Source organism: Ovis canadensis, chromosome 1 (genome assembly GCF_042477335.2).
Source record: "Ovis canadensis isolate MfBH-ARS-UI-01 breed Bighorn chromosome 1, ARS-UI_OviCan_v2, whole genome shotgun sequence".
Taxonomy (NCBI): Eukaryota; Metazoa; Chordata; class Mammalia; order Artiodactyla; family Bovidae; genus Ovis; species Ovis canadensis.
This window is the reverse complement of record NC_091245.1, coordinates 206,125,685-206,145,057: the sequence shown is the minus strand read 5'-3', so window position 1 is coordinate 206,145,057 and position 19,373 is coordinate 206,125,685. Positions and strand designations below refer to the sequence as shown.

Genomic DNA, 19,373 nt, shown 5'->3' with positions numbered 1-19,373 from the left:
TCTCTGCAGTGATGAAAAGTTGAGCCATTGTGGGGGTGAGGGGTGAAGAGGGTAGAGGTGGGATAATCGGGGTAGCTGGAGTTGCTGCAGTGCTGGTTTGGGGGGCCTGCAGATTGAGCCCTTCTGCTGCACCTGCAGAACGCCTCATTTCCGGCAGGACGGAAAGGGCGGGGCCTCAAAGGCCCGGGTCTCGCACTGATGCTGGGCTGTGCGGCGGCCGGGATGCGGCTCCTGCACTGCGGTGCCGGGTCTGGCTGGAGCTGCAGGGGCTGGAGGGGCCGGGGCTGGCGCGGAGGCGGTACCGCTCCCGAAGGGGGCGGGGAGCAGCAGCCCCGCCGCAGCGGCGGGAGGGGCCGAGACCCGCTCGAGGGGCGGCCTTCCGAGCGGGGGCGGGACCGGCAACCTTAGGGCCGACGCCCCTGTGCCGACCCAGAGCGGTCGCAGCGGGAGTCAAGAGCGGGCGCCCCGCAGGTGTCCAGACTGAAGGCAGCCCGGGGCGCAGAGGCAGCACCACCCAGCCCAGTCCTGTCGTGCCGCCCAGAACTCCGCAGAGGACGCGACGGTGAGGCTGAGGCTGCCCGCGGGGAGGGGGATGATCCCTAGACCCAGCCTGCAGCATCCCCTGACAGTTCGGCTGTGGGGGCAGCGGCGACTGCAGCGTCCCCCCCTCAACCTCCATCCCAGATCAGTTCTACCAGGATGGGGAGAGGTGTCCTGGACAGATCCTACGGAATCCCCCGGCCACCTCTCCCGCTCTTGCCTTCGTAAGACCCCTTTCTTTCCCTTCCCACTTTGTTCTTCCCAACCGAACCCCCTCCACTCCGGCCTGCAGCCCGTCTCAGCGCCCCTCAGTTGAGGCGCCAGAGAAAGACTGCAGCCCTTTGGTTCCCCATCCCACTCTGCCCCTGCTAACCTTTGCTGGGCTAGGTGCACCCAGAAGGATGCTGGCCCTTTAAACCCTTGCTCCCCACCCAGAGCTTCTTCCGTCTCTCCATCCGCGCCACTTCCAACAGCTGGCAGCCGCGGGGAGCCCCGGGGGGCCGGCAGGTACTGGGGTGGCGGTGAGGCCCGGGAGGGGGTAATGGAACAACTGTGACACCCCACTCCCTCCACCCGCGCCACCCCTCCAGGAGCCAGTGAAGGGACTGCTGGGCGCCCGGAGCTCCAGTTAAACATTAACCCTCCGCTCCCCGGTCCCCGTGCTGCCTGCAGCTGCGCTCCTCCCGGGCTTCCCAGGTAACCGGCGAGGATGCCCATCTCGCCACCGCCCCCACCCCCCACCCCCGGTCTCCCTCCCTTCGCCACCTGTCCGCCAGGTCGATTCCCAGGGCTCAGCCTCGCGCCCCCAGCAGGTCCTTGTCCCCGTGCCGGAGTTAAAAATCTCCCCGCCGGTTTTCAGGAGGGTGGGGCCGGGCGCCCCGAACTCACCCTGCGCACCCCTCATAGAGCGCCCCCTCCCCCCAGGGCACCATGCCCGGCCTGTACTGCCCCTCCAGCTGGACGCCGCTGCCCCTCACGGACTCCTGGGTCCGGGCCTGCGCCAACGGACCCTGCCTCAGCCTGCGGGCCCGGCTCACCTACCACAACCCGCAGCCGCAGCCGGTGGAGGGTGAGGCCCGGGCCGGGGGCGTGGGGTGGTGGACAAGCGCCGGCCTGGCAAGGTCCAACATCGCCTGTGCCCTCATCCCGCCCCAGGCGTGTTCGTGTATCCGCTGGCGGAGGCTGAAGTGGTTTCAGGCTTCGAGGCGGAGGCCGCGGGACGGCGCGTCTCCTTCCAGCTGCAGAGTCGGCGCCGCTCGCAGGCCGCCTGCTGCAGCGCTCTAGGCCCCGCGCTGGGGGCCTCAACGCCCCGCCGCTGCGCGCAGGGTGAGTCCCGGGCGCTCCCCGCCCCATCTTCTGAAAGCGGAAGCACTGTGCATCCCACCCCTCTGCAAGCACCCGCTCTGCATCCCACCCCTCCCTGTCCCGTCCCCCCGCCCCGCTCCCCGTCAATGTTTTTTCATTCATTGATTCACCCTTTCATTTGACGTTAGAGGACTGGGCCCCTGACGCTGACCAGGTGCTGGTGGGATGTGAACCAGGCCTGATCCGAGGCTTGCAGCCAGGTGGACAGACAGAGCAAGCAGTCCACAAGGCTCTCCCCTCTGGAGCTTTCGCTCAGGGGCCTGGGACAGTGTTTTGGTCATCTCTGAGTCCCAGCATCTCTCAAAAAAAGTGACCCAAAGGGGCTCAGAGAGTGCTGGGTGAGGAGATAGAAGCCCTCCTCTCTGCTAGGATTCCTGGCTCACACTCCATTCTTTTATTTATTTGTGCGTTCACTTGATTCCTACACATGGGGTTTACTGTCTGGGTAAGAAGAGGGACAGAATGCAGTGGTGCTGAGAGCTGGCACAAGCCGAGCAGGTAGTTGGAGGATTAAGGGAGCTCTGGGCTGAGGCCTCGGGAATATTTCAGAGAAGGTGAAGCCAGCATTTGACTGAAAGGAAGGGTGGGATGTAGTAGGAAGGTTGAGAGGAGAGAAAAGGCACTCTACTCAGGGGCAACGGTGTAAGCAAAGGTTCAGAAGCAAGTTATACAGGGTAACGGTGATAAAATGCCTCATGTTTATAGTGATTCATGGTTTCAGTCACTGGTGTCACCTCCTTTGAATCCAGAGAGGTAGGTAATGCAAGTGTTGTTCTCCTTTCCCCTCTAACAGATGACGAGAGTAACAGCAACAGCCTTTTACATATTGGGTGCTTCCCAATTACTGTCTCATTCATTCCTCACCACAGTCATATAAGTATGACCCCCATTTTATAAATGAGGAAATCAAGGCTCCCCTAAACAAGAGAGTTACCAAACAAAAGACAGAATCAGAAGCCACAGAGCAGAGACTCAAAACCTGGCACTGTGTTCTCTTCACTGTATCAGGCTGTCCCAAGCCTCAGAGGCTGCAGATAGAAGCCCCTTTCTTCCTTCTTACCTTCATTTCTTCCTTCCATTTTTTTCTCCCCTTCATTTATTCAGCAAGTGTTTTTCAGAAGAATGGGTAAATGATCATCCTGGGGAAATGAGGCTCAGGAGGGCTCTAAAGGTGGGCTGGGGCCCAGCCATGTAGGGTTTTGACTGCCACCTTAGACACCTGGCCATCTTCCCTTTAGCAGCAGTGGTGCTGCCCATGATATCACCAGTCCCCAAACAAACCCCTTGGTCTAAGTAAAATGGAATACTTGGTATGCAAATATCCTCCAGCCAGCTTCCAAATAGATTACTGTTCCTGAATTCCTCTTGGGCAGAAAATTCTAGAACTACAAAAAAAGAAAAAAGAGAAGAAAACTCTGGAGCCACAGCTAGTGGGCAGTGGGGAGTCCTCAACCCTCAACCATTCATGTGCAGGGTATTTGTGAGCAGGGAGGGTCCCAGGCAATGGGAGATGTCAATAAGCATTCTTTAGGGAAATGAGGCCTACGGGTTGAACAGGCTGGAGCAGGTAAAGAAAGAGAGGCAGAGGGTATGCGTCCCACCGGACCTTGGGGGTGGTGTGGACATCCCCCTTCTCCTCCTCAGCTCTCCATTAGCGATGATGTCACTTCTGCCTTTCCTGATGACAGCCAGATCCTTCTGCCATCAACTTGCCTCTCCTTCTACCACCATTCATCTCATGCCTCCATCTTACATCACCAATGCATTAGCCCAGCATCCTTCCAACCCCACAGAGTTCTCCTTGCCCAAGCTCCCTGACTGTGCCTGTTCCCACCCTGTATTCCCCCGTCTCCTCTGCTTCCAGCCCCCTCTGATCCCTTTCCTCACTCATAGGTCATCTTGTCTTGGATCTGGCCCAGGCCCGGTCCACGCTGGTGCTGCCCACAGGCCTCATCGCCGCGGCCGGCACCATGACAGTGACCCTGCGGAGCAGCCGGGAGCTGCCCTCCAGGCCTGACGGGGTGCTGCACGTGGCTTTGCCCTCTGTGCTCACCCCTCTGGCCCCGCCAGGCCCACCGGGGCCCCCCAGGCCTCCGGGGCTCTGTGACGACAGGTTGGGCCTATGGTGATTCCCTTCGTCCCTCCCTCGGCTTCTCTGGGTCTAGTGCGGGTGAGGGGGCCTTGGCAGGGTGTCCCGGGGGATTGGCAGGGTGGGAAAGGGCTGGAGCCAGTCAGCCAGAGGGGCTAGGGACCCTGGTAGTGGCCGAGTGACCCTCCTCATGTTCCTTTCCAGCCCCACCAGCTGCTTTGGAGTGAGCAGCCCTCAGGGTGAAGGGCCAGCCTGGGAGGAGCCAGCTGCTCCTCGGGATGTGTTCCTGGGCCCGGCCCGTTGCCCTGCCCCGTACACCTTCTCTTTTGAGATGCTGGTGACTGGGCCGTGCCTGCTGGCAGGTGGGTATCCCTCCCCGTGTAGCTGACTGGGAAACAACTCAAGGCTCAGGGATGGGAGGAGCAGAGTACAAAGAAGATGGGGACCTAAGACCTAGGAACCTCTAGTCTCCCAGTGGGATCATCCGCTGGCTACTTCCACACAACACTCACACCTGTAGGTTTAACGATGTCATTTCTTTACATTCCACTCCACTCACCAGTGAGAAGAGCAATGCTTACAATGAGACCAGTCCAAGTGATGAAGTTGAGTTTCCTTGTGCAAAAGGTGGAGGAGAATGTTAAATCAGCAGTTGATTGATATAGAACTGTTTGACCAGCCAGGAACACACCTGGGATGTCCCCTCCCAGACCATGAAAGCAGGCAGACCCCCCCTTGTCTACCCTATAGATTGGACTCTGAGAGCTGAGCTGAATCAGTCATGATCCTGCCCCCTGCCCCCCATTATTGTCTGGGAAGGTGATATTAGTGCTCTTGGGACTGGCTTAGGATGGCGTGATCATCACCTCTTCTTGCCTCTAACTCCCTCAGGACTGGAGAGCCCCTCTCATGCTCTTCGGGCTGATGCCCCACCTCATGCCAGCTCTGCAGCCACCATCTGTGTCACACTGGCAGAGGGCCACCGCTGTGACCGGGCCTTGGAGATCCTGCTGCACCCCAGTGGTGAGAGACTGGGGCACATGGTGGGCTAGTGCTGCCTGTTTCAGCACCACCTGGGGAGCATTTTTCAATGATTTCTGGGCCCAGAGCCAAACAATTGAGTCATTGGTGAGGGTGGGCCTGGCAGTGTAGGGAGGCTGAGCCTGCAGAGTTCTCCCAGGTTGGTGGGGCTGAGTGCTTGGGGATCTGAAGACGGGAGCTTCCCTGACAGAGCTGTGTCCCCTCCTCCCCAGAGCCCCACCAGCCCCACCTGATGCTGGAGGCCGGCAGTCTGAGCTCAGCAGAGTACGAGGCCCGAGTGAGAGCCCGTCGGGATTTCCAGAGGCTGCTGCGAAGGGACAGTGATGGGGACCGGCAGGTATAATGGCCTAGGGTCCTGGCCTCACCTCTGGCTGCATTAATGCAGGAGGAACAGGGGAGCAGGCTTAGGTTGGGATGGGCAGGAGGCCTCTACTCTCAGTGGGAGCTCTCAGTAGCTGCTACCACTGAGACAGGCTGATGAGTTCTATCACAGCAGGCCCACGCAAGTCTCCCTGGAACGTGTCTCAGAGGATGGGGCATAGGACTGACACAGGCAGAGGACAGCCACCTGCCTCTGCCGTTGCCTTTATTCAGATGACACAAAAGGGTGCCCTGTCTGGGTGGATTTCATGGACAAAGGTTCCAGAGCTAAGTCCTGCTGCCAGCCCAGGTGGGAATTTCAGGAAGCCTGGCCCAGGATGACTCAGGGCTCCCGTGCTCAGGTGTGCTTCCTGCAGCGACGCTTCCACAAGGACATCCTGCTGAACCCTGTGCTGGTGCTGAGCTTCTGCCCGGACCTGAGTTCCAAGCCCGGACACCTGGGCACAGCTACACGGGAGCTCCTCTTCCTGCTGGATGGCAGTAGTGTGGCACACAAGGCCTGTGGGGCAGGGTGTGGGTGGGCTGGGGGTTGGGCGAGGCAGTGGGTCTAGGTGGGCTGGGGGCTGCCTCTCAAAGACACATACATACACACACACACACCTACCTCTCTCCTTCTCATACTCACATACATATGTTTCTCCCAGATTACAAGACCCACCTCTCATACATAAATTTACACTTAGTGAAAGTGAAAGTGAAGTCACTCAATCGTGTCCTACTCTTTGTGACCCCATGGACTGTAGCCTATCAGGTTGCTCCGTCCATGGGATTTTCCAGGCAAGAGTGCTAGAGTGGATTGCCATTTCCTTCTCCAGGGGATCTTCCAGACCCAGGAATTGAACCCAGGTCTCCCGCATTGCAGGCAGATGCTTTACCATCTGAGCCACCAGGGAATCCCAAATTTATACTAGGTCACACCTAATCCCAAACCCCAGGGTTCACATGCACCACCACGGTCAAATGTCTCTCACAGGAACTCAGAGTCGTCCTTGCACGCTGGGGTCTCTCTCACAGTCACACACTTGTGACTGGGCCTTGATCTGGGCCTTGCCCAGATTCCCTCATCTGGCCCCTCATCCCTTGTCGATCTTGGTGCCAGTGGGGCCTGCCTCACCCTGCCTTCCCTGGCCCTCCCCAGGATGCCATCGTTTTGGCTGTGAAGTCACTCCCGCCCCAGACGCTCATCAATCTTGCCATGTTTGGCATCTCGGTGCAGCCCCTCTTCCCAGAGAGCCGGCCTTGCAGTGATGTGAGTGTGACTTAGGGATTTGGGGGTCAGTAGAGACATCTCAGGGGCTTCCCAGGTGGCACAGTGGTCAAGAATCCACTTGCAAATGAGGAGATGCAAGGGACACAAATTGGATCTCTGGGTTGAAGAGATCCCCTGGAGGAGGAAATGGCAACTCACTCTAATATTCTTGCCTGGGAAATCTCATGGACAGAGGAGCCTGGTGGTCTACAGTCCACAGGGTTCGCAAAGAGTCGGAAACACCTGAGTAACTGGGTGTGCACACACAGAGTCCTCCCAGCCCGGTGTGACCAGCCCAAGCCTTCTTCCCCCAGGAAGCTGTGCAGCTGATCTGTGAGAGCGTTGAGACGCTACAGGCTGTGGACGGCACCCCAGATGTGTGGGCTGCTCTGGACTGGGCCCTGGGGCAGCCCCAGCAAAGGGCCCACCCTAGGCAGCTTTTCCTGCTCACCGCTGCCTCACCCGTGGCCGCTGTGACCCACCAGACCCTGGAGCTCATGAGGTGGCATAGAGGGGCAGCCAGGTAGGATGGAGTGGGCAGAGCCAGGCTCCTGAGATTGGGCCCCCAAAGAGGGCTGCTGAGGCCACAGCTGTTCCCCTTCTCTTGTCAGGTGCTTCTCCTTTGGCTTGGGGCGCGCCTGCCGCCAGCTGCTCCAGGGTCTGTCTGCTCTCAGCAGGGGCCAGGCCTACTTCCTGAGACCTGGGGAAAGGCTGCAGCCCATGGTGAGCTTGAGTTTGGGCCCTGCTCCCTTCTCCTCACGGTCCTTCTCCCAAGTGGCACTGAGTCTGAAACAGATCCTGGTCAGGTTGTGAGGTCTCCGGGCACCCTGCTGTGGGGTGCTGCAGAAGGCCAAAGGTGCGGGGGACATGGCCTCTGACTACTCCCCAAACCTTGTCCTAAGTTGTGTCCTGGTACTGAGCCATGTCTTTGAAAAGCCTTGCCCCATCCACATGGCACAGGCCAGGAGGACAGTTCACACTAAGCTTTGAGGACTGAACACTCCGTCTCCTTGCTTGTTCCTACCCCTGTTCCTCCTCTTGACCCAGCCTGACCCTGCCCTGCTTGCCTCAGCAAGGTGCTGGGCAGATAACGGCAGCAGAAGGGTGGCCTCCCCTCTCCACTGGCTGTGTGGCACCTTTTTCTCTCCCGTGGGCTCCCTCTGGTCATTCCTCACAGCTGGTGCAGGCCCTGAGGAAGGCACTGGAGCCCGCGCTGAGTGACATCTCTGTGGACTGGTTTGTTCCGGATGCAGTAGAGGCCCTGCTGACACCCCGGGAGATCCCCGCGCTCTATCCTGGGGACCAGCTTCTTGGTTACTGCTCACTCTTCAGGGTGGACGGCTTCCGGTCCCAATCCCCGGGGGTAGGCCTGGGTTGGGGGTTGGTGGGAGGTGGGCCTGGGATGGCTGAAGCCCCTGTGTCTCTTCAAAACCCATTTCCTAAAAAAAAAAAAAAACAAAAACCATTTCCTCTTCCCGGTGCTTCTCTCTGCCAAACTCATCTACTGCTACCCTCTAGACTTCCCCAGGGACCAAACTGGGTCCCTCAGGTGACTGCAGCCTGCCTCCCTCATAAGATCTCCCACTGAGCTGTCCTACAGAGTGATGCCTTTGGTCACCAAAGCACACAGAGAGCAGCACCAGCATTAGCTTTGATGTTTTTGTTGAAACCTGCTCATTGTTTCACACAGTACCCTACAAAAAGCAACATTTAGCTTATTTCCTGTAACACTTATTTCCAGGGCCACACAGGGCATCGTCTTGATGAAATCTCAGATCCCAGTTCTGCTGTGTACTGACCATCTGATTTGGGGCAAGTCAGTCAACCTCTCTGAGCCCCTTACACTGACTTTTTTCATAGGGGTGTTTTAATTAGAAATTCATGACTTGCACACTGTTGGTAGGATACTTGACACAGAGGTGGAGTTGGATACATGAGTTATTTTTACTAGGAAAAGCTTTCTCTCTCTAGAAGAACCAAGCATGCTAGCTCCTTTTTGATTGGGAGAGCTGTAAAATGGACTGTTTGCCTTTTTTCCCTGGCTGCCAGGAAGCTCAGGGCCAAACCTGAAGCCCAGTCATAGCAGCTCTAGTAACACTGTGGTCAGCATATATGTTTCCTCCTTTCTTAGTACTGGGTTTTCATTTCTGCTTTATAATCTTTATTGCCTCTTGCAGTGAGCCATCTTAAATCCTGTTTGGAAAAAGATAGAGTGTATAACTATAATCAGTTTTTTTTTCCTCCTCAATGTCTATCCCTCTCCAGGGCCAAGAGCCTGGCTGGCAGAGCTTGGGCGGCTCAGTGTTCCCATCCCCAGAGGAAGCACCATCTGCCACCAGCCCTGGCACTGAGCCCACTGGCACCTCAGAGCCACTGGGAACAGGCACTGTGTCAGCAGAGCTGTCCAGCCCATGGGCTGCTGGGGACTCAGAGCGGAGTGAGTGCCTCTGTGTGTGTGTGTGTTAGAGGGGAAGTGGGCAGTGGAGAGGCCAGGGCTGGGATCTGCTCTACTTCTCCATAGGTACTGATGCTCTGACAGACCCAGTCACGGACCCCGGACCTAATCCCTCTTCTGACACAGCCATATGGCACCGCATCTTCCAGTCCTCATACATCCGGGAGCAGTATGTGCTCACCCACTGCTCTGCCAGCCCAGAGCCAGGCCCAGGCTCCACAGGCAGCAGCGCATCCCCCATCTCCCAGGGCCCGGGCTCCCCTGAGGGCAACACTCCCCTGGATCCCCCTTCTCAGCAGGGCTGCCGAAGCCTAGCCTGGGGAGAATCTGCCAGCTCCCGCTCCTGTCCCCTGCCTCCATCCCCACTGGCTCCAGTCAAGGTGAGAGTCCATCCCCATCCCACCATGTATCCAGCAAACGTTTATTGACCATTGGCTGTATGGCATAGATTGTGAAGTGGTTATTATTAAGTCTACTTGAAAAAACAGAGAGGTTATGATGATATATAATGATGATACCATGCGACACATGTCGACAAGCACAGAAGCGTGACATTATGGGGGTTCAGAGTCAAGGTGACTAACCCTGTCTGAGGGAGTCGGGAAAGCAAGAGCCTCCTCTGCAGAATAAGAAGTCAATCAGGCAGAAAGGGGAAAGACCTGAGTAAAAACAGACAAGCCCATGAGTAAAATGGGCTTGTGAGATGACACAGGGAAGGGGGCCAGGGGCCAGGGGAGCCTGGCCTCACCCCTAAGGGTGGTGATCAGCCATCTAGGGTTTCAGACAAAAGGGCACGTGGCTAGTCGTGTATGTATGTCTGATCAGTCTAGGAGCTCTGCACTCTTTGACCAGTGGACTCCACTTCTCAGGTGCAGACTGGGGCTTTGAGTGCTGAGGTGCTGGGCCGTCGACGCAGAGTGGCTCTGGCTGGCCGAAGCCTCTCATCCCCTCAAGGCCGGGTGAACCCAGTCCCTGGACGCCCCCGGCACCCCTCTCTAGGTGTAGCACCCGATGGGCCAGGCCCTGAGCCAGGGCAGCAACTGGGACAGGGCCTGGATGACTCAGGTAAAGGTTATGGGGAAGCTGCATTCTGTCACCCAGGAGGCTGTGGGGAGGTGGAGCCCAGGGCACCACGTGGCCCCTGCTCCTACCATTGTTTCTCCCCAGGAAATCTGCTCTCCCCAGCCCCCATGGACTGGGACATGTTGATGGAACCACCCTTCTTGTTCACCGCTGTTCCCCTCAATGGGGAGTTGGCTCCTTCAGCAGTAGCACAGCCTCCCCAGGCTCCACGCTGCCATGTGGTGATCCGGGCCTTGTGTGGGGAGCAGCCTGTGTGCTGGGAGGTGGGTGTTGGGTTGGAGACGCTGTGGGGGCCTCAGGATGATGGCTCACTGCCTCCGTCACCCCCCGAAAGAGATAATGCTTGGGACCAAGCACTCCATCGACTGACAGCAGCTTCTGTGGTTCGGGACAATGAGCAGCTGGCTCTTCGAAGAGGGGGTGAGACCAGGGCTGACTGGGGTGAGTTCTGGTGGGCGCAGTCAGGGCTCAAGGAAACCATACGGGGCAGAGACTGGCAGAGGTATAGGCCTGTGTGATCCCTCACTGTACCTCACCTTGCTCACAAATGATTTGAGGCAGCTCACCCACATTATCAAGAAAAAAAAGTTAAGCAGGGGGGAAGGGATAATAAAAGGGAACAGAAAATGAGGTTATATTAAAGATATACACTATGAGGTTATGTACCCTTGCAGGCAGGGGACCCGAAACTGGCCAAGTTTCCTAGCAGCCAACAGAGAGGGAATTTCATCTTGTAATGATTCACAGTGCCCATAATATAAAAACAAATCTCTCATTTAGGAAGATTATTAAAGTTAAAATGTCAGTTCTTCAGTTGCACTAGCCACGCTTCATATGCTTAGTGGAGACTCTAAAGAATAATACATACTGGATCCCGTGGCTACCACACTGGATCACACAGATGCAGGATATTTCCATCATTACAGAAAATTCTACAGGGCAGTGCTGAAATGAGTGGATGGAAAAGGCACCACTCAATGCTTCCTCCAGGTTGTCCAGAATGTTGCATTTGTGGGTAGCCAGGGAGCCTTGCTAATAACAAGGTGGTTGAGCATTTAGCCTAACCACTTCTTGTCAAAGTTGAGGAATCTGAGCTGGCCCCAAGAAGGAACTCTATTCTGTTCAAAAGTGGACAGAGGGCTGGGAATTCCCTGGCGGACCAGTGGTTAGGACTCCACGCTTTCACTGCCAGGGCAAGGTTTGATCTCTGGTTAGGGAACTAAGATTCCACAAGCCTCAAGGTGCTGGCAAAAAAAAAAAAAAAAAAGACAAAGGAAGAAACCATGGCATTATGGGAGCAGAGGTTTTTCTGTGAACCTCTTTGCAGAGAGTGGGTGGTGGGCGTACACACCCTCCCAGCCCACATGCTGCTGCTTGGTTTTGTAGGTCATGCCCGGAGGTCCTGGCTCCGAGCCCTTCAGACAAGTAAGGTCAGCTCTGCCCCTTCTCGCTTCACCTGTCCTGTAGCTGTGGACGCTACCACCAGGGAGGTCCTACCCTCAGCCCTGCAGGTGCAGAGCTCAGGTAAGCAAGGTCTGTCCCAGGTGGCCTCCCAGGAGCCAGTTCTCACCTCACTGGCCACCCTCCCAAACTTCTCCCTATCTTCTGTGCCCATACAGAGCCAGCTGAACCTGCCCGTACCCCTCCTATCTCTCAAAGCCATGTAGATGCAGCTCCTTTCCCCACAGCTGTCCACTCTAAAGGTAACACTCACATTTGAGGAAACGGAGTAGGGAGCAGCAGGCTTAGGGACCACCACTGAATGGCTCGTCAGGACTGAAGGGAGACTCTCTGGCAGGTGGCTGGGACCTGGAACAAACTGGCAACTCCAGTTCTGCTTTGGGGGACCATGCAGCCCCCATAGGAGGGTCTTATCGCCCGCTTCCCCGGCCTCCCTCTCGGATCAGCCTGGGCCGTTGGAAGTCCAGGGGCCCAGACAGCCACAGACTCTGCAGCCCCAACACAGGCCAAGTCAATGACAGCAACAGTGAAGGCAGCGGCCATGACTACCTGCCCTTGGTGAGGACTCGGGAGGTGGAGGGTGGCGCTGCCAGGGCCAGGGCACCGCCTCAGCTCGCTTCTCCCCCCACCTCCTCTCTCCTCAGGTGCGCTTGCAGGAGGCGCCCGGCTCCTTCCGCCTGGACGCCCTGTTCTGCGCGGCGGTGCGCATCTCGCAGGAGCGCCTGTGCCGCGCCTCGCCCTTTGCCGTGCACCGGGCCAGCCTCAGCCCCACCTTGGCCTCCTCTCCCTGGGCACTTCTAGCCCCCGGTGCTGGCCAGGGTGGCAGCGCCACAGCCGCTTGCAGCCCGTCCCCCAGCTCAGGTTCCGAGGGTCCGGGCCAGGTGGACAGTGGGCGGGGATCAGACACTGAGGCCTCAGAGGGGTCGGAAGGGCCTGGTGGCGCTGACCTGCGGGGCCGGACTTGGGCCACAGCTGTGGCGCTTGCGTGGCTGGAGCACCGCTGTGCGGGGGCCTTCGGTGAGTGGGAACTGGCAGCTGCGAAGGCTGACTGTTGGCTGCGGGCGCAGCACCTGCCCGACGGCCTGGACCTGGCCAACCTCAAGGCTGCAGCCCGTGGTCTCTTCCTGTTGCTGCGTCACTGGGACCAGAACCTGCAACTCCACCTGCTGTGCTACAGCCCCGCAAACATGTGAGGGTCACCCACTGCTCCAGCTGGCACCCCCTCCAACCAACTCAAAGTCACTGCCACCCAGAGCCGGCCTCTCGGTGCTGGGAAGGGGTGGGCTGGCAACAGCCTGTCCCCACTGCTTCTCATTCCCTCCACAGAATCCTCTGGCCCCCACAAAAAGTGCCTGCCTGTGCTCTCTCTTGCCCCTCCACCCACTGCCCCTGCCCCTTCCCCTCTGAGCTCTGTGCAGTTGCAGCAGGAGGGGAGAGAGCCACAGCCCCCAGATCCTATGCAATAAAGTGCCTCTTGGGACCGTCTTAATGAGTTCTTTATCTGCCACGTGCCTGTCTCTCACAGCTCGGTCCAGGCACCTCCACGGAGGCTGCGGAGGAGACTTGGTTTATTGGGAAGGGCAGAGTCCATCCCCATCCAGGGTCCCGAGAATGGACTGGAAGAGAACAGCTGGGTCTCAATGGGCTTTCTTGCTGTGCGGGATGGTCTTGGGGAAGGGCTGGGGGCCCAGCCAGAGCTGCAGCAGGATGACTGCATGGCATGCATGCAGGGTGGCAGAGCTGCAAGACGTGGATGGGTATGTGTTCCAGGAGAGCTCGATGAGCCCCAGCACCAGCAACCTAGAATGAAGAGAGAAGTTTTGGGTCTCATCCTGTCTCTAGGCCTGCAGCTCTTCAGCTCACCCACTGCCCCTCCACGGTCATGGCCTTGGGATGAGGAGCTTCCCACCCCTGTCCTCTCCCCCAGGGCTGTCCCAGCCAGTACCTGAGCAGGTGAGTGAGCCAGCGGGCAGGCGTGGCCCACAGGAGGTAGGGCAGTGTGTGGAAATACCAAACGTAGAACTGGTAGTGAAGGGAGCGGCTGAAGCAGATGCCAATGAAGTTGGAGGTGAAGAGGGTAGAAACAATCTGTAGGCGGTGGTCAAGGCCAAGGGCAGGAGCAGAGGGGCAGGGAGATTTCAAAGCAGGGAGGACCAAAGTTTGGGGGTGTCTAATAGCACCTGGCTCTGTAGTTCCTAGATACATACTTTCGGGCACATTTCTGAACCTCTTTGGACCTGTTCCTCAGTCTGTGTGGAGGCAATAAAATCTAGAGCTGTAAGGCCTAGGGAGCCATCACTCACTAGCTGTGTGACTTTGGCAAATTACTTAACCTTTTAAAGCCCTAATTTTGTCATCTGTAAAATGAGGATAAAACAGAGTTTCTTGTGAGCTTTAAACATATGTAAAACTCTTAAGATAGCGCTAAGCAGAGGGTGCCCCCTCATAATGGTAACTCAGTGATATTTAGAATTAAGAATAAAACATGCTTAAATATGTAAAGTACTCAGCACAGGGTTTGGTACAGAGTAGGAGCTCTACAAATGGACCCTGTAGCTATTACTGGAGCCTCCTTTCCCTCTCCCAGATCAGCAGCTGTCCAGGGTTAGTTGAGCAGGACTGTATCTGCACCTGGAGAGAGCAAGACTTACCTTCCCATGACTTAAAGGATATGGTTGGGTGTGAGGGGCTGGGGTGGAACCTTCCTTTTGGAGGGATCCTTTAGCAGCGACAGGATACCTTCCCCTGTCCTGGGGAGGAACCATTGAAGACAACTTATCAGACCGCCATAGTGGGCCACACAGAGCTCAACATGTCCCAAGCAGCCCCTAAGGCCTAGGCCCTTCACTCCTTCCCCTACGTCTGCCCAAGGAACTGCCCTGCTTTCTCACCTGTGCCACCTGCAGAGCGCAAAGAGCAAGAGCATGGTGAGGTGGGCAGTCAACAGTGCCAGGTGGAAGGCACGATGCAGGAAGAGGGCCTCGGGGAGAAAGCGCCAGTTCACTGTCCAGCGGAAGAGAAACTGGCGGCCAAGGTCAAAGGAACGGGATAGGTAGCCGACGGGGTTCTTCAGCAGGAAGGGCAGCCCTAGCACCACCTGAGGATGAGTGTGACATCAGCACAGCTGCTCAGGCTCACACTCAGCCTCATGCTGATCACTGAAGGGAGGAGGGATAGGGTATAGATCCCAGAGATTCCCTAATTGCCACTAGGAATAGCAAGAAAGCCAGCCCACCCACCCAGACCAAAATCTTGGGCCAAAAAGGCCAAGGGAGGACGTAATAACAGTGCTTTATATTTAAATTCATCTAGTCATAAATGCGTTCTTGCCTGGAGAATCCCAGGGATGGGGGAGCGTGGTGAGCTGCCATCTGTGGGGTCACACAGAGTCGGATACGACTGAAGCGATTTAGCAGCAGCAGCAGTCATAAATGTGCACAGCTAGAACGGTTCTCTGAGACCATCTAGTTCAACACCCTTGTTTTACAGCTAAAGAAACCAAAGTCTAGAGGTGGTGGCTGTCCAGATCAGAATCAACTCCAAAACTCTGTCCCCTGGCTTTGAGGATGTCTCAAAAACAAAAGGAGTCCAGACAGAGTGGCCGCCACTTCATCAGAAAGGGGACAGGGTAAGGAGGGAATACCTGAAGGACAGCACAGATGCCCAACTTGGGGAGGGCCCCACGGAGGCCAAATTTCTTGAGGAGAAGGAATAGTAATCCAGGGGCGAAGAGCAGCACATTCATCTTCACAGAGACTGCCAGGCTGGAGTGGATAGTGGGGAGGAAGAGTGAAGATCAGCTTCATCAGGGCCATGTACCCCCGACCATCACCACAGCAGCTCCCCATTCCCTGCCAGCAAGCTCCAGACAGAGGGTGAGCACTCACACTCAGAACCTCTGGAGAGGTTAAGGCAGCCTGGGAAGAGGCTGGGATAGGGAGCTGATACGTTGTCTCTACACTCAGACTGAGCTACAAATAATATATTGAGTACTTAGAAAGTGCAACTGACCAACTCCAACCACAGAAGCAGCCTGGAGGAAACACGATAGGAAGAGGGTGGTGTGTGTGCAGGCGCCTGGGGATGGAGACTTTCTACAAATCCTGGACTTGCAGGATGCGAGTGCAGCCCTTAACTGACCTGCACTGTCTGGCCACTCCCTTACTCCCTCTGCTGCAGAAAACTGGGGAGAAAATGATGGAAATACAGAAAATGAAAGAAGGGTCCACCAGGGAGGGGTGTTGACCTGAAACAGCAGCAGCCCCAGCTCCAATGCTGGGCGAGCAGGAGGTTGACACTGAGGAAGAGCAGCAGCATGGCCACTGGATCATTGAAGAGCCGCAGCACAAAGATGGAGTGGACACGATAAGAGGCACAGCACATGAAGAAAAAGACGAAGGGAGGTACCTGAGAGGTGGGCACAGTGGGGGACAAGGTCAGTTCACCAACCCTGAACCGTCCCCACTCCCCAGACCTCCCAGCTTGGGGGGCCCTGTTCCTGGTGGTGAGAACTCACCTTGCAGGTCTGGTGGTAAATCAAGAAGACAAGCAGCAAAGTGGCCAGGTAGAGCACAGCAAAGATGTGCTGGGCCATGCGGATGTCAGTGCCTCGGTCAGTGGCATAGTAAAGCCCCATAAAGATGTACACAAAGCCAGCTGGGTACCTGGAAGAGAAGGAACATGAGCCCAGGTCAAGCTATTCAGCCTGTCATCCAGCCAGCCCCTCCCATCCTCACTGAACCTCCGACCCCACTCACACGAGAGGTCCAGTGTCACCTTGCAGTTGAGTGTAGTCATAGGTGCCATTGATGACGCCCTCTACCTCAGCCATGTAGGCTTTCCAATCAATCTCTGTATCTGCAAAAGGACAGGATGACGTGATTACTTCACGGTCCAGAATTGCTCTGCCTCGCTCCATCAAAGCACAGAGTTCCAGCTCATTCTTGGGATTTCTATCATAATCCCATCTCTAACTGATCTATTCTCTGCACGAACCCAGGTATCTCAAAATCAAACATGTCTGTAATGGAACTCAGAACTTTCCACTCCAAATGTGGTCCCCTTCCTGGATTCCATGAATGGCACCATTAACCTCTCACTTGCCCAAGTCACAAACCTGGGAAACATCCTTGATACTTTTCTTTCATTTCCAACCCTCAGTCACCAAGTCCTGCCTATTCTTCATCCTAAATATCTGTCTCATCCTTCTCCGCTCAATTGGGTGTAACAATCTCTAGCCTCAATGGTGCAATAGCTCCCTAATTAGGCTCCCAGCTTCCACTTTCACTGCACTACATTTTATTGTCCACCCTGCAACCAGAGAGCTCATCCTATAATAGAAACATCACATTTCTCTGCTTAAAACCCTTCAGTGATTCCCCACTGCTCTTAGATAATAAAGACCAAGTTTTTTTTATTATTCCCATTTTTAGAAGAGAAAACTATGAATTAATGAGATTAAGTAGCTCAAGATCAGTAAGCTAGGAAGGGAAGAGTTGGGATTGGCACACATGGAGCTCTAAATTCTTTTTATTTTTTTCTTGAGCTCTAAATTCTTAATCATCATACTATCTCCTTAACACAGCTTACAGATACCTTCATGATGTGAAATCTCATCTCTTAATACTACCCTCACTTGATTTCTGTGTTCCAACTCTAATTATTTCATTTCTTCAAAGGAAGCAGACTTTCTCTTTTTCAATGGGAGCTCTTTGGAACAGGATTCTCTCCTAGAGTATAATCTGCCCCCCACCCCTTTCTCTCTTTCCTTGGGGAACTAGCTCTTATTGTTGGAAAAGGACTCTAGGAAGCCTTCTCTGACTCCTCAAGTCTGGCTGAAGTGCCCACCTTTGTCCATTATAGAACTTTGTCTAGTACCATTATGATGAATATAATGTAATGTAATTTTCTGTTAACTTATCTTTGTCCAGGTCCGCATACACAAGTAGGAAATCTGTCTATCTTTTTCACCACTATACCCTTGGCACCTAGTATGGTGTTAGCAATATAATAAGCACTTAGTAAATATGTAGTGAACTAACTGTCTTTAGCAAGTAAGCTTTAAATCCAGTGCTTTCTGCCTGGAGAGGAGTGACCAATAATGCCGAGCTGACTGTAACAAAATGCTATCACAGAGAAAATACTTCGAGACCTCAAAATTCAACAGATGAGGAGACTGAGACCCAGCAAGGGATATGACGTGTCCAAAGCCATAGAGACAAGCAGCTGCTGCTGCTGCTGCTGCTGCTGCTGCTAAGTCGCTTCAGTCGTGTCCGACTCTGTGCGATCCCAGAGACGCCTCCTACCAGGCTCCCCCGTCCCTGGGATTCTCCAGGCAAGAACACTGGAGTGGGTTGCCATTTCCTTCTCCAATGCATGAAACTGAAAAGTTAAAGTGAAGTCGCTAGTCGTGTCCGACTCTTAGCGACCGCATGGACTGCAGCCTACCAGGCTCCTCCGTCCATGGGATTTTCCAGGCAAGAGTACTGGAGTGGGGTGTCATTGCCTTCTCCGCAGAAAAGCAGCAGCAGCCATTAATTTGGACCCAGGTTTTCTGGGGAAGATTAAGATCGAGTTTGGTTTTCTGTGGAGCAGACTTTGGATTTGGGTAAAAGATATTGGTCTGCAATTGATGGCTGAGTGGATCAGGGGTTTAAGTTTGAGTTCCGAATGTGGGTCCCAGTTTTTATTGGGGGTTCGGTCTCCCTTCCCCTCTTCCCCTCCCCCTCGGCGCACTCACATGCCACCCTGTGAATGACCCAGAAGGTGATGCCCACCTCCGCCAGGCAGAGGCAGGCGGCCAGCAGCAGCGTGTAGCGCGGTTCCAGCAGCAGTAGGCGCCGCTCTTGCCAGGCGCGCCGCAGCCACTGCCCGCACAGTCCAGCTGCCCGGGTTGCAGGACCCGCCCGGCCGCGTTTCCGCAGGCCTGCCGCCATCTTGCCGGTGCGCCGCTCTTGTGGGCCCGCTACCCCGGAAGCCCGACTCTTTGGTACCTAGGTTCCGCTCCCAGCGCCACGTGTCGCAACGGACTGAGCGCAGACAGGAGTTGTGTGAGTCCTTGTTTACGACTCGAAAATTTCCTGCTTTCACATCTGTCTTCCCTGATGGAGTGCACACTCCATACGAGCAGGAATAGTCTTACTCCTCAGTACGTACTTAGCCCTGGGCGCAAAGGCGCTAATGTGAATCGAACGTTTGCCCAGAAAAGTAACGTTTCTTTCTGCCCGCGTCTTGTCTCTTCCGCAACTCCCCTCCCCACCCCTGCCCAGCATAACACTTCGCCCGTGTTGATATCTGCGTTCATGCCCCTCTTCCTTGGAGAGCAAGACCCGTGGCCGCACTACTCCCGCCACCCCTCAGAGCCTTCCAGGTGCTCAAAACTGGGAAGAAATGAATCTCTTATTAACATTCAGGCTTCTTAATGGAGAGAGCTTGTCAAACTGAAAATGAGGTGGGTAGTGACGACCCCGTTGGAGAAGGAAATGGCGACCCACTCCAGTGTTCTTGCCTGGAGAATCCCAGGGACTGGGGAGCCTGGTGGGCTGCCGTCTGTGGGGTCGCACAAAGTCGGACACGACTGAAGCGACTTAGCAGCAGCAGCAGTGACGACCCAGAATGTGTGACACCATGAGTGTGGCTCTCAGAAGTTAGTGAGCAGTGCATCCAGAGAATTCAGCGTATGGATAATACGACTTTCCCACCCGGAAGAT

General features: G+C 55.7%; 2 protein-coding genes across 2 annotated transcripts; one reads left to right on the top strand and one right to left on the bottom strand.

Moving 5' to 3' along the window:
- Positions 1–436: 436 nt before the first annotated feature.
- Positions 437–13,149, top strand: VWA5B2 (von Willebrand factor A domain containing 5B2). Its single transcript, XM_069579545.1, has 21 exons — positions 437–562; positions 1,131–1,236; positions 1,465–1,609; positions 1,696–1,866; positions 3,799–4,018; positions 4,199–4,356; positions 4,886–5,017; positions 5,248–5,372; positions 5,758–5,913; positions 6,555–6,665; positions 6,980–7,188; positions 7,277–7,388; positions 7,843–8,028; positions 8,931–9,102; positions 9,187–9,500; positions 9,996–10,185; positions 10,288–10,644; positions 11,590–11,727; positions 11,823–11,906; positions 11,978–12,222; positions 12,309–13,149. Exons 3-21 carry the CDS (start codon positions 1,471–1,473, stop codon positions 12,855–12,857), a joined length of 3,768 nt encoding a protein of 1,255 aa, XP_069435646.1. The 5' UTR covers positions 437–562; positions 1,131–1,236; positions 1,465–1,470; the 3' UTR covers positions 12,858–13,149.
- ALG3 (ALG3 alpha-1,3- mannosyltransferase) lies at positions 13,143–18,621 on the bottom strand. The gene is made up of 9 exons (XM_069579546.1): positions 18,404–18,621; positions 16,422–16,521; positions 16,181–16,328; positions 15,911–16,071; positions 15,308–15,428; positions 14,556–14,761; positions 14,339–14,414; positions 13,610–13,755; positions 13,143–13,464 (listed from the first exon to the last, which is right to left on the bottom strand). The coding sequence occupies exons 1-9, from the start codon at positions 18,597–18,599 to the stop codon at positions 13,302–13,304; spliced, it is 1,317 nt and encodes a 438-aa protein (XP_069435647.1). The 5' UTR covers positions 18,600–18,621; the 3' UTR covers positions 13,143–13,301.
- Between the last annotated feature and the right edge of the window lie 752 nt (positions 18,622–19,373).

Coding starts and splice junctions, on each gene's coding strand:
- VWA5B2 (XM_069579545.1), top strand. CDS start 1,471: ATGCCCGGCCTGTACTGCCCCTCCAGCTGGACGCCGCTGCCCCTCACG. Junction 4,357..4,885: donor TGGGCCGTGCCTGCTGGCAG/GTGGGTATCCCT, acceptor TAACTCCCTCAG/GACTGGAGAGCCCCTCTCAT. Junction 5,018..5,247: donor GATCCTGCTGCACCCCAGTG/GTGAGAGACTGG, acceptor CCTCCTCCCCAG/AGCCCCACCAGCCCCACCTG.
- ALG3 (XM_069579546.1), bottom strand. CDS start 18,599: ATGGCGGCAGGCCTGCGGAAACGCGGCCGGGCGGGTCCTGCAACCCGG. Junction 16,522..18,403: donor GGTCATTCACAGGGTGGCAT/GTGAGTGCGCCG, acceptor GTCCTTTTGCAG/ATACAGAGATTGATTGGAAA. Junction 14,762..15,307: donor GCATCTGTGCTGTCCTTCAG/GTATTCCCTCCT, acceptor ACTCATCCTCAG/GTGGTGCTAGGGCTGCCCTT.